Source organism: Scyliorhinus torazame, chromosome 14 (assembly GCF_047496885.1).
Source record: "Scyliorhinus torazame isolate Kashiwa2021f chromosome 14, sScyTor2.1, whole genome shotgun sequence".
Classification (NCBI taxonomy): domain Eukaryota; kingdom Metazoa; phylum Chordata; class Chondrichthyes; order Carcharhiniformes; family Scyliorhinidae; genus Scyliorhinus; species Scyliorhinus torazame.
The window spans coordinates 34071397-34084868 of record NC_092720.1 but is presented as its reverse complement, the minus strand read 5'-3'; the positions used below and the strand labels follow the sequence as shown (position 1 = coordinate 34084868).

Below are 13472 nucleotides of genomic sequence, written 5' to 3'. Positions count from 1 at the left end.
CTGCCTGGTGATGTGCAACGTTTAGTAAATCATGAAATTCTAAAACAAGCAAGCAGTCAAAATGCCCCATTCCGCCCCAGAACTTTTATTGAAGTGCTTACTAAGAACAAACTTTGCCTTTTCTGGCATATTACCAGTAATGGAGCCCTCCATCTGGTCTCGTACTGATTTGATAGTTTGCAATCATCAGCATGATGCAGATGCATTCAATGTCACAGTTTAAACCCAGGAATTGCACTGTTAATTGTGTGAAAATAAAGTATTTATTAAATCATAAAGCTTTATTTTTGCTCCTTAGAAGAACGATTGGAGGAACAGAAAGGAAAATTGTACAAGCCTTCTACACGGGTTCCAGAGATAAAGAACATAGTGCCAGAGAAATCATCTTCACCGTCTTTCCTATCAGATCCCAAGAAGCCAGTAAGTGTTTCATTTTGGTTATTGCTTCTTGCATGAATGAGCTAGCTTTTTCTGAATTTGCAGAATATTAAAAAGTCAAATGCATCAGAACAAGCATATCCCCATTCAGATCTTTACAGATCAAAGGACACTACAATAATGCTATGGGGGCACCACATCTATTATACAGTGATAATTTATAGACCTGCCCTTACAATTCCCATCACTAAGTTTACACCCAACTATTCTGTAGTTGGCAGATGTAGACCAGATGCTTTCTCTGCGATAGAGGAGCAGAGAATTTGACCAGATGCCACAGACCTTCCAGCCATCCATTGAATGAGGATTGGAAGTACATCGTTAGACTGTTCTTCAATAGGAAACAGTGTGAAACTGATTTTTTTAAAAATCCGCTTCATGGCCCATTTGGATCAGAGTGTTTATTCAGTGGGTCAGTTCCTCTTGGCCAGTTCATGTAAATCATCCGGAGTATTTACTGGTCCCCGCTTGGAGTTCATGAGTTGAAAACTGGTCTAACTTGCGATCTGTTCCCCAGTTGTTGAATGGCGCCCAGACTGGAACAGTCCATTGCACAATGGCTTCAAAGTCGGGTTGTGGGTTCAAACCCCACTTCAGTACTTGAACGTGTAATCTAACCTGAAACCTTGGTGCAGTATTGGTTTGCTATAGATGTTGCCTATTGCATGAGATGCGGATATAAAAGATTTTATTCGCTATTCAAAAAAGAGCATGCTGGTTGTGGCTAACCAGTTGGGAACAGGAGGAAACTATTCAGCCCCATGAACCTATTTCACCATTGTGAAATCATGGCTGATTGGTATCTTCGTTTGTTCCACCTTCCTTCATTTAAAAAAAAAAAAAAATGTGTTCATGGGATGTGCGTGTTGCTGGCTGGGCCAGCATTTATTGGCCATCCCTAATTGCCCTTAAGGGGGGCAGTTATAAGCCAACTACATTGCTGTGGGTCTGGAGTCACATGTAGGCCAGACCAGGTAAGGATGGCAGATTTGTATTGAATTCAAATGTCGCCACCTACCATGGTGGGATTCAAACCCTGATCCCCAGAAAATTATGCTCGGTCTCTGGATTACTAGTCCAGTGACAATACTGTATGCCACCGCCTCCCTATGGCCTCTCATGCCTTTGTAGTAATAAAAGAGCTCTCCGATTTAAAATTGTTAATTGAACTAGCCTATTGCTTTCGTCCGTGTTGTGGCATAACTAAAGACACTTAACATAATCAACTGTAGGTGAATCAGCAGCAGTTTATTCAATAAAAGTATACACGCAGGGGATAGCTCCCTCAGATTGCTCCAAGAGACTACTCAAAAGTTACACCATTTCTTCCATGTATTTACACCATCCTCACAAAACGTCATCATTTACTCACATTGTTCTTCTCTCACAAGTCTAGTTCTGTATAACCGCAATTACAAGTCATAGTGACCTGACCTTCAACACAAATCGCACCAGTAGTTAATTCAAAAACATAAACTTGCCTTATCTAGCCTGACTATTTGCACCACTGCCGTTATCCACTTATCTTGACCCTGATCCTTGGGTCACATTCTTACTACAACTACTCTAGTGATCCTTTTTACTGCACTTTTAAATCTCATACCAGCAATTTGATCAACCCAAGTATTCCATTGTATACCCCTTCGGTCAGCAAGAGTTCCATGTTTGACTACTTTTTGCATGAAGAGGTGTTCCCTAAATTCTCTCACTGGGCTAAATCGCTGGCTTTTAAAGCCGACCATGGCAGGCCAGCAGCACTGTTCAATTCCCGTACCAGCCTCCCTGAACCGGCGCCGGAATGTGGCGACTAGGGGCTTTTCACAGTAACTTCATTGAAGCCTACTTGTGACAATAAGCGATTTTCATTTCATTTCAAGAGCTACTTTTATGTGTGAATGGGGCATCATTTCTTTACGATGTATCGATTACAATTATGAGAATAGATTGCCTGGCCTTCTCATTTGCTGTCTGATACCACTGGGTAAGTTAGCTACCACATAATAGTAACTACACTTCAAATTATTCATTGGAGCACTTCAACTTTGTATTTTTGACCTTGAAAGTATATGCTGTTCTTCAGTAGCTTTTCACTATTTATGCAGCTTAAATTTTTCAAAGGTACATCTCAATTAATTTTAACAATACCATTACATTTTTACAGCCCCTAAAAAAGGGTGAAAGAGAGAAGAAAAAAAGTAACTTGGAACTATTCAAGGAGGAATTAAAACAGTAAGTAGATATCAACTTTAAAAAAAGGTAATGTTTTGATATAGTTAAATCGAAATTTAGCAGAACCGGCTCGAGGGGCAGAGTGGCCTGCACCTATTTTGTCTGTTCCTATTAGCATTACTTGCAGAGTATAATATGGATTTCATGTGTTTCAGAATTCAAGAAGAACGTGACGAAAGACAGAAAACAAAAGGAGGCAAGGATGCTCCTTTCAGGCCCAGTCGATTTGAACCTCTGCCGTCCGAAGATTCTTCACAAAGCCGTCGCTCATGTGAGTAAAATCTTGTACCAGAAATGTAACCTGATCTGACATTCATTTTAAACCAGGATTTGATTGTATTTTGAGTGTTAATACATAAATTTAACTTTTATAGTTCAGAAATATATATTGCTCCTACTCTGGAATCATGGGATCAATGTAATTTTATTCTTGCTGACTTTATAAATTAATTTGTCGCACAGGTTTTGAGTTAACTTTATAATTGTTAACCCCTTGCCAAATAATTGTTTCAATTTAAAAGTATGTTTTTCGGGAAATAGTCTGGTGAATATTCACACGAGTTAAGTTCTCGCCTCGGTAACTCAAAAAACAGATTTTAATAAACATTTACAGTCTTCCTTTATTGGACTTGGAGATCCATCCAGATTTTTTATTTTGCAAACAACAGTTGTGTACTTTGTGCCCAACAGTTAACCACAAAAATGTACAGATGCAAAAAGGCATTGAGAACCCTAGAATTCCTACAGTGCAGGAGGAGACCATTCAGCCCATGAAATCTGCACTGACCCTCTGAAAGAGCACCCTAACCTAGACCCACTTGGCCGTCCTAACCCGTAACCCCACCTAACCGGCACATCTTTGGACTGAGAGGAAACGGGAGAACCCAGAGGAAACCTATGCAGACGTGGGGGAGAATGTGTGGAGTTTGCACTCAGTCCCCCAAGGCCAGAATTGAACCCGGGGTGCTGGTGGTGTGAGGCAGCGGACTTCTAAACCGTTTATTTTGTGTGACACTGATACATTCTGCAATATTAGACATGTTCATCTTTATTAACGAAAGTCAGTCTGTTGCCGAATTTACTTTGCTAATCGGAGTATTTGAGATACTTTCATTCTTCTAGGCAGCAGATTGATGCAAGTGAGGTTGTTTGTGCGTGTTTTCTCCCTCTTTGGGCTGCCGTCCTGTAAACAGACACTAGGAGGTGCATGAGAGCAGTCTGAAGTTACCTTTTGCATCAAATGTTGAGAGCAACACTGCTTGTGGTCAAATGCTTGAGAGCTTGATTTCTACCCTTTGGCCTGCCTGTTTTTTTTTTTTTAATGCAGTCTAGCCTATTGGGTTTCTGGCAGAGGGGTTTGTGAACTAAAGTCTCTGCCCATCCCACAGTTATTCATGCCTCTATTAGAACAAAGAAAAATTACAGCACAGGAACAGGCCCTTCGGCCCTCCAAGCCTGCTCCGATCCAGATCCTCTATCTAAAACTGTCACCTATTTTCTAAGGATCTGTATCCCTCTGCTCCCTGCCCATTCATGTATTTGTCGAGATACATCTTAAATGACGCTATCGTGCGCTGCCTCTACCACCTTCGCCGGCAATGCGTTCCAGGCACCCACCACCCTCTGTGTAAAGAACCTTCCACGTATATCCCCCTGAAACATTTCCCCTCTCACCTTGAACTCGTGACCCCTAGTAATTGAGTCCCCCACTCTGGGGGGAAAAAGCTTCTTGCTATCCACCCTGTCTATACCTCATGATTTTGTAGACCTCAATGAGGTCCCCCCTCAACCTCCGTCTTTCTAATGAAAATAATCCTAATCTACTCATCCTCTCTTCGTAGCTAGCGCCTTCCATACCAGGCAACATCCTGGTGAACCTCCTCTGTACCCTCTCCAAAGCATCCACATCCTTTTGGTCATGTAGCGACCAGAACTGTACGCAGTATTCCAAATGTGCCCGAACCAAAGTCTTCTACAACTGTAACATGACCTGCCAACTTTTATACTCCCTACCCCTTCCAATGAAGGAAAACATGCCGTATGCCTTCTTGACCACTCTACTGACCTGTGCAGCCACCTTCAGGCTACAATGGACCTGAACACCCAGATCTCTCTGTACATCAATTTTCCCCAGGGCTTTTTCATTTACCATATATTTCGTTCTTGAATTGCATCTTCCAAAATGCATCACCTCGCATTTGCCCGGATTGAACTCCATCTGCCATTTCTCCGCCCAACTCTCCAATCTATCTATATTTTGCTGTATTCTCTGACAGTCCCCTTCACTATCTGCTACTCCACCAATCTTAGTGTCATCTGCAAACTTGCTAATCAGACCACCTATACCGTCCTCCAGATCATTTATGTATTTCACAAACAACAGTGGTCCCAGCACGGATCCCTGTGGAACACCACTGGTCACAGTTCTCCATTTTGAGAAACTCCCTTCCACTACTACTCTCTGTCTCCTGTTGCCCAGCCAGTTCTTTATCCATCTAGCCAGTACACCCTGGACCCCATGAGACTTCACTTTCTCCATCAGTCGACCATGGGGAACCTTATCAAACGCCTTACTGAAGCCCATGTATATGACATCTACAGCCCTTCCCTCAGCAATCAACTTTGTCACTTCCTCAAAGAATTCTATTAAGTTGGCAAGACATGACCTGCCCTGCAGAAAACCATGTTGCCTATCAGTGATAAGCCCATTTTCTTCCAAATGTGAATAGATCCTATCCCTCAGTATCTTCTCCAGCAGCTTCCCTACCACTGACGTCAGGCTCACCGGTCTATAATTGCCTGGATTATCCCTGCTGCCCTTCTTAAACAAGGGGACAACATTAGCAATTCTCCAGTCCTCCGGTACCTCACCCGTGTTCAAGGATGCTGCAAAGATATCTGTTAAGGCCCCAGCTATTTTCCCCTCACTTCCCTCAGTAACCTGGGATAGATCCCATCCGGACCTGGCGACTTGTCCACCTTAATGCCTTTTAGAATACCCAACACATCCTCCCTCCTTATGCCGACTTGACCTAGAGTAATCAAACAACCAACCCTAACCTCAACATCCATCATGTCCCCCTCATCGGTGAATTCCGATGCAAAATACTCGTTAAGAATCTCACATTTTCTCTGACTCCACGCATAGGCCTCCTTTGTCTTTGAGTGGGCCAATCCTTTCTCTAGTTGCCCTCTTGCTCCTTATCTTTGAATAAAAGGCTTTGGGATTTTCCTTAACCCTGTTTGCTAAAGATATTTCATGACCCCTTTTAGCCCTCTTGTTCCTCGTTTCAAATTGGTCCTACATTCCCGATATTCTTCCAAAACTTCGTCTGTCTTCAGTCACCTAGACCTTATGTATGCTTCCTTTTTCCTCTTAGCTAGTCTCTCAATTTCACCTGTCAACCATGGTTCCCTAATCTTGCCATTTCTATCCCTCATTTTCACAGGGACATGTCTGTCCTGCACTCTAATCAACCTCTCTTTAAAAGCCTCCCACATATCAAATGTGGATTTACCTTCAAACAGCTGCTCCCAATCCACATTCCCCAGCTCTTGCCGAATTTTGTTATACTTGGCCTTTCCCCAATTTAGCACTCTTTCTTTAGGACCACTCTCGTCTTTGTCCATGAGTATTCTAAAACTTACGGAATTGTGATCGCTATTCCCAAAGTAATCACCGACTGAAACTTTAACCACCTGGCCGGGATCATTCCCCAATACCAGATCCAGTATGGCCCCTTCCCGAGTTGGACTATTTACATACTGCTCTAGAAAACCCTTCTGGATGCTCCTTACAAATTCTGCTCCATCTAGACCGCTAACACTAAGTGTAGCCCAGTCAATGTTGGGAAAATTAAAATCTCCTATCACCACCACCCTGTTGCTCTGACATCTTTCCATAATCTGTTTACATATTTGTACCTCTATCTCACACTCGCTGTTGCGAGGTCTGTAGTACAGCCCCAACATTGTTACCGCACCCTTCCTATTTCTGAGCTCTGCCCATATTGCCACACTGCTCGAGTCCTCCATAGAGCCCTCCTTCAGCACAGCTGTGATATCCTTTCTGACCAGTAATGCAGCTCCTCCACCCCTTTTACCTCCCTCTCTATCCCGCATGAAGCATCGATATCCTGGGATATTTAGTTGCCAATCATGCCCTTCCTTCAACCAAGTCTCAGTAATAGCAATAACATCATACTCCCAGGTACTAATCCAAACCCTAAATTCATCTGCCTTACCTACTACACTTATTGTATTAAAACAGATGCACCTCAGACCATCAGTCCCATTGCTTTCATCATCTGCTCCCTGCCTACTCTTCCCCTTAGTCACGCTGACTTCATGATCCAGTTCCTTACAGGCTTTAGTTTCTACCTCCTTACTGTCCACTAACAACCTCATTTGGTTCCCATCCCCCTGTCACATTAGTTTAAACCCTCCCCAACAGCGTTAGCAAAAGCACCCCCAAGGACATTGGTCCGAGTCCAGCCAGTATTGTCGATGAATATTCCTTTTCATTTCTACTGGTCATTTTAAATGTCCCAAAGTACCACAGGAAGCGGGGGTGATGAAGAAAAACACAGGCATTCTTAAGAAATACCTGATTTTGCAAGTTGTGGCTTTAACAGCCCTCCGTTTCTTCTCAATTCACCAACATTTAGTTTTGGATTATGTTTTGTCGGATTATTTCATGATTCTCCATTGCACTGCACTGCTGACCCATTATCTGCCTGGAGAATTTTTGTTGATAAGAAAAAGCCACAACCCAAATCTTTTTGGACCTTTTCCTAGACCTGTCTTTTCACCATAACATGTGACTCTCTCACTGGCCACTTAAGTGACCTTCATTGGTCATTTATAACTGGTTCAATTTTACCCGTTGTAAGAAAGAAATGTCCAACTTGCATACATAAAATAAGTGTGTTAAATATCTTGGGCGGGATCCTCTGTCCCGCCGGCAGCAGGATCCTCCGTTCCGCCAGCCGGCCAATGGGGCTTCCCATTGTTGGCACCCCAACGCCATTGGGAAATCTGTGGGCGTGAATGCTCTGCTGGGGAAGGGGAGGATCCCGTCAACGGAGAATCCAGCCCATAGTTGTCTAGTACATTTGGTAGTGTGTATTAACGTTAAGTGTGGTAAGCACAAGAAAAATTGTGACATGCTTGACTGCAGAATTTTATCCAGTGTGTGTTTGATTCATGGAAGTTTGTTGAAATTGTGTGTTTGGATCAGGTTTGCACTAAATGTATTTTGCAATTGCTGTGGCCATGTACTGCTGGCTTGTGGCCACGGTAAATTTTCTACCTCTGTACTTGAAAGCACAACACACTGAAGAAAATATTGTGTCTCTTTTCAGCGGAATCTTCGAGGAGAAACAGGCAAACAAACGGTAACTATTGCTGCTTCATATTTTGGAAAGTCAAACTTCTTTCACTTGTGTGACGTTTGAAAGTTTTACTGAAAACTTGTTTCGTCTTTTAGCACTTGAAGAATTTACCCCCGGTTCTCACGATGCAGGCGATCCAACTACTACTAATTTATATATCGGTAACATTAATCCGAAGGTAATTTAAAAAAAAAAAAAAAAAAAAAAATCTCATCATGTGGACAAAATACAGCAGTTATCCTTAAAGACATATTCACAGTTTAAATGGGAATTCTAAGGTAATTGCATTTGAGTGGAAAAATGAACAGTCACTCTGCATTTGAAATAAAAATAAATAATCTTTATTGTCACAAGTAGGCTTACATTAGCACTGCAATGAAGTTACTGTGAAAATCCCCTAGTCGCCACATTCCGGTGCCTGTTCGGGTACACGGAGAATTCAGAATGTCCAAATTACCTAATAGCAATTCTTTCGGAACTTGTGGGAGGAAACTGGAGCATCCAGAGGAAGCCCACGCAGGCATGGGGAGAACATGCAGACTCCGCACAGACAGTGACCCAAGCCGGGAATCGAACCTGGGACCCTGGTGTTGTGAAGCCACAGTGCTAACCACTATGCTACCGTGCTGCCTGGTGTACAGTTTTTGTGTTGATGCACTTTTGATTAAAAATTAATATTTGAGGATTCGAACCATGAATCTAAAGATGCACCCAAAACACCAGTGGACATCATGGAAGTTGGTGGAGAAACGAAAGATGGAAGAGCCCAGGGTGGATCTCTCTACATTCCAAGTTTGGAAAGAGAGAGAAGAAGCAGGCAACAAAGAAAAGCAAGCATGAAGTGATTATAAAATACAAGAAACTAAAAAAAGGGCAGAAGGTCAGAGGCGAAGAAGAGTGGACTTTGAGGAATGTAAAAGAGAAAGTGTTCAATAGAAAAAAAAAAGTTGAACAGTTTAATGTAAAAACAGAGTCAGAGTGGTCGAGGTTTTTCTGATCAATGCAGGATCGGGATCACTGTCAGCAAGCAGTCATGTGTACAGTCTGAGTGTACATTGGATTCCTAAGTTGCTGAATGGGAATGGGCCATGGTGATTTCACCCTCCAGGCACAAAAGCTTGAGATGAGCCCCTAGCTTAGAATGTCAAAGCTGATGCTCTTCATAGGTTTAGTATTTAGAGTAGAGTGGCCCAAAATGATGCGTCCAGTCATTGTTCAACATCCCTATCAATGTGAAAAATGAGTGACATAGCAGTGTGGCCAGAGGTAATGAAAACCAGAGGGTGAGATGATATGGTCCAGAGTATTTGAATCCCTTTTAACATTGGATATTGCTGTGGCACATAGATGTATTGATGTCTGCTCTTCTGCTGGCCGATTACCTTTATCAAACTTAACTGTCTTGTTTTGCCTTCTGCTGAGCTACTTCGTACCCCCCACCATTGCTCGGCTGGAGTCAGCTACTTGAGGTTCTCATTCTTCAATATTCCATTGTTTGTCCAGATGAATGCCTTCTGGACTTTTCTCTAAGAACACAGTTGTCATGGCTAACATACACAGCTGCTCTAGATGACTAAACTTTAAAGAAAATTTAATATTGGAACTATCGATCTTTATTGCTGGAAATGGGAGCATAGTGGTTAGGTTACTGGACCAGTTATCCAGAGTCCTGGACTAATGGTCCAGAGATGAGAGTTTAAATTCCACCGTGGTTGCTGAGGATTTTAAATTAAGTTCATTAAATAAATCCGGAATAAGAAGCTAATTTCAGAAATGGAGCTATGTAACTACAGGATTGTCGGAAAGGTAAGGCCTACAAGTGACTCCAGATCTTCAGCAGTGTGATTATTTTAAGTACTTCTTGAAATGATGTCTTGATTGGTTAGATTTTGGCTTACCATTACAGTCTCAGGACTGGCAACTAGTTTTGACCGTGCCAGCCTAAAGGAATAAAAACGCTTGTCTTGGGGCATTACGGCAGCACGGTGGTTAGCACAGTTGCTTCACCGCGCCAGGGTCTCCGGTTTGATTCCCGACTTGGGTCACTGTCTGTGCGGAGTCTGCACGTTCTCCCTGTGTCTGCGTGGGTTTCCTGCGGGTGCTCCGGTTCCCTCCCACAGTCCAAAGATGTGAAGGCTAGGTGGATTGGCCATGCTAAATTGCCCTTAGTGACCAAAAAGGTTAGGTGGTGTTACTGGGTTACAGGTATAGGGTGGAGGTGTGGGGCTTAAGTGGGGTGCTCTTTCCAGGGCTGGTGCAGACTCTATGGGCCAAATGGCCTCCTTCTGCACTATGAATTCAAAATCTATGTAAATAAAATTCTAGTAAACTTATAAAATTTCAATGGTCCACATAGGAAGAATGTACTGAATTTTGCCGGAATGCAATAATTGCCACAAAGAGCAGTACATTTTTAAACAAGTTAATATCAAAATATTTACTGGAACGACAAAGTGCATTAAAAAAAAAGCATTGATATTTTTAAACCTTTTAAATTGACACCTTTATTTATTTGAAGTCACTTAATAAATCTAGCATTTCAAGAACCTGAAATGTTTGAAATTATTAATGTGAAGGATTTAGTGTTCAGAAGTTATTTTACTGCTTTTTGCATACGATTCTATCCAATCATTAAATCTAGTTGGCTTACACCAAATGTTTCATTCTGATGTACAGATGAATGAAGAAATGCTATGTCAGGAGTTTGGACGTTTTGGTCCCTTGGCTAGTGTTAAAATTATGTGGCCCAGAACAGAAGAAGAAAGAGCCAGAGAAAGAAATTGCGGATTTGTGGCTTACATGAACAGGAGAGATGCTGAAAGAGCTTTGAAAAATCTAAATGGTGAGATGTTCGGCATGAATTTATCGTCTTGTCAAAGAAAAATTGTGTAGCTCTGGGTGGGTTTGTCGGTGTTGTGAAATACTGTTGTCTGGCAAAATATCAGCTGTTTCTGTCAGCTAGCTGTTCCAAAGTTGACTGCTTTCAGTAATGGAGTTACCCTCATTCATTGTGGTCTGTATGGGAAGAATGAGGTATTTCTATTGGGGCTTTCCCAGACTACCCTGGAGCAATCTAACAAAATCCTGGACGCTCACAGGCATAGTAAGGCCTTGTGCTAGAAACCGATGTGCCCATTTCTCCAATATGTTGGACTATGCTGCAATCCACCATGCTGATGTTCCAAATGCCAGAGGTCACCGAAAATGGGGCAATACTCTCGAGTGTAATGTAAATGTTATGGTAACGCATTCAGTGATTGTAGGCTGGCCGCTTAACCAAAAGGAGGAAATAAAAGTATTTTACTTCCTAAGAGCTGGTTTTAGAGTATTACAGAATTGCAAAAAAAATAAAATTAAAAATTGCCCTAATTTCTTTTCAACTGCAGATACAGGAGAGAATTCAAGGGTTGGGGAGAAAGATGTATTTTAAAAATAGGTTAAACACACCTTTAATTAAAACAGAACAAATGCTGTTCAGTTTTACTTTGAAAGTACCTAATACTGTATCCATACTTCACCACAAAGTTTGATCTCTTTTAGGGAAGATAATTATGGAATTTGAAATGAAGCTTGGCTGGGGCAAGGCTGTGCCCATTCCTCCTCACCCAATTTATATTCCACCTGCTATGATGGAGTTAAGCCTACCACCACCCCCATCTGGGTTACCTTTCAATGCCCAACCACGAGAGAGGCTAAAGAACCCCACAACTCCAGTGATGCCAGCGAAAAATCAAGACGACTTTGAAAAGGTAATTTAAAAAGTCTAGGTGAGGACACTTTTGCAATATAAGTCATTGCAGTTGAACTGTGCATTTGTGTATCAATTTAGTGAAGAATTTTTAACTAAAACAAAATAAATTTTAATGGAGATCTGTGCTGTATGATAGGTTTTTGTTAGACATGTCTTCTGTATTAGCATAAATTTGCTCGCATTTTGTCAGGGATAGAAATCAAATTTTTATGTTTTTGATGTCTAAACCAAGTGAAGCACCAGTTGCTGCAAAACATTTAAAATGGGAGAGTCGTTATTGCAGCTAGGTAACAACAGCTGAAATCTGTAAACCGGCGTAAATATATTTTTGCTACAAATCTTATCTTCAAAGGACTTGATATTTATTTAAACTTCTCCCTTTCCCATTGAAAGCTGTGGAAAGAAGTATGCATTTGTATAACACTACAATATTTGTTCAAAACCGTAAAAGAAGAGAATATAAGAACTTAAAGGAGGGAATGAAAAAGACCATTCAACTCATCAAGCCCGATCTATCCACTGACCATGCACAATTTTCCCTATTCTAGATTCTGCCCATCCCCATTCTCCCCCCCCCCCCCCCCCCCCCCAAACCACGAGGGAGGTCTGCAACGTTTCTCTGTACTCAATAAAAGACCATTGAGAAAACCTCTAGCCCCATAACCACAGCTTTCCCGAGTTGACTTTGAAGCCTTGCGGAATGTTTCTATTTTAAGTGTTTTTCAAGATTGAAAACCTATTCTCGACAATTGTATAAACACTTGCCCACAATTTTTATTTCTGTTTCAAACCCTCCCATGAGGCGGAAAGCTTTGTAGCTTTTAGAACGGTCTTATTCCTTCATTTCCATATTCTTCTCTCCACGTCCCTCCTCTTCCTCTAAATATCCAGCAGAGGTCCAATTCCACCTGCTAGCCATTAGCATTGAAAAAACTGTTGATGACTCCGCAACACAATCTGTGCTAGTTTGTAAGTTTGATGTGCACAACTTGATTTTAAGAATTTTTTCCCATGAGTTCAGCTCTTGTAGAACATGCTACTACAGTGTGGTATTCCTTTCTTTTGACCTGGAATGCAGACATTCAACATAGTTTACATTCAATAGTTGTTGGTTGAAACCCCTTCACTGCAATGATGGATTAACTTCATAAATAATGTTCGTCTGCTTTTTGTAGGGATAATTCTGTACAGGTTGCTAGATAAGAAGCAAAACTCCAGTGTAAGCTCTTCGTAGCAAAAAAGGCTGCAAACGGGAGATTAGATGGTATGGGCAGAATGGTTTAGTTGCTGCAATTTGTGTAGTTGGATTTTCTTTCATACTTTTTCTTAACTCATTTATACGTCTCTACCAAGTCTAAAGACCTTATTTTTAATTGCAGCAGATAGTTTTCGCAAGTTAATAATAAACAAGTTATACCCAATTCCAAGCATGTATTAAGAAGATATATTTTAACATTGAATTAATAATTTTAAAGTTAAATATTGCATTCCTGTAAGAAATCCAATATCTAAATATCAAACCGAATTGGACACAGTTGAATATTGGCTACCCAAAGTTTTTCCCTGTTGACTTTGTAGATTTTTTTTTAGTATTTTGAATAGCTGTTTGGAAATATTTGTCTTTAGACTTGCTTTGTGCATTAGGTCTGGGACAACATATA

General features: G+C 41.4%; 1 protein-coding gene across 2 annotated transcripts in view; it reads left to right on the top strand.

The window, feature by feature from the left end:
• The window catches only part of u2surp (U2 snRNP-associated SURP domain containing), a 75378-nt gene that overhangs the window by 22435 nt on the left and 39471 nt on the right, over positions 1–13472 (top strand). The window contains exons 5-11 of one of the 2 annotated variants that reach the window (XM_072473897.1): positions 299–420; positions 2600–2667; positions 2823–2938; positions 8031–8063; positions 8156–8238; positions 10737–10902; positions 11601–11809. In XM_072473897.1, coding sequence (XP_072329998.1) covers positions 299–420; positions 2600–2667; positions 2823–2938; positions 8031–8063; positions 8156–8238; positions 10737–10902; positions 11601–11809 — 797 coding nt within the window. Of the gene's footprint in view, positions 1–298; positions 421–2599; positions 2668–2822; positions 2939–8030; positions 8064–8155; positions 8239–10736; positions 10903–11600; positions 11810–13472 lie in introns of those variants that run through there. The other variant, XM_072473898.1, reaches the window with a different exon arrangement.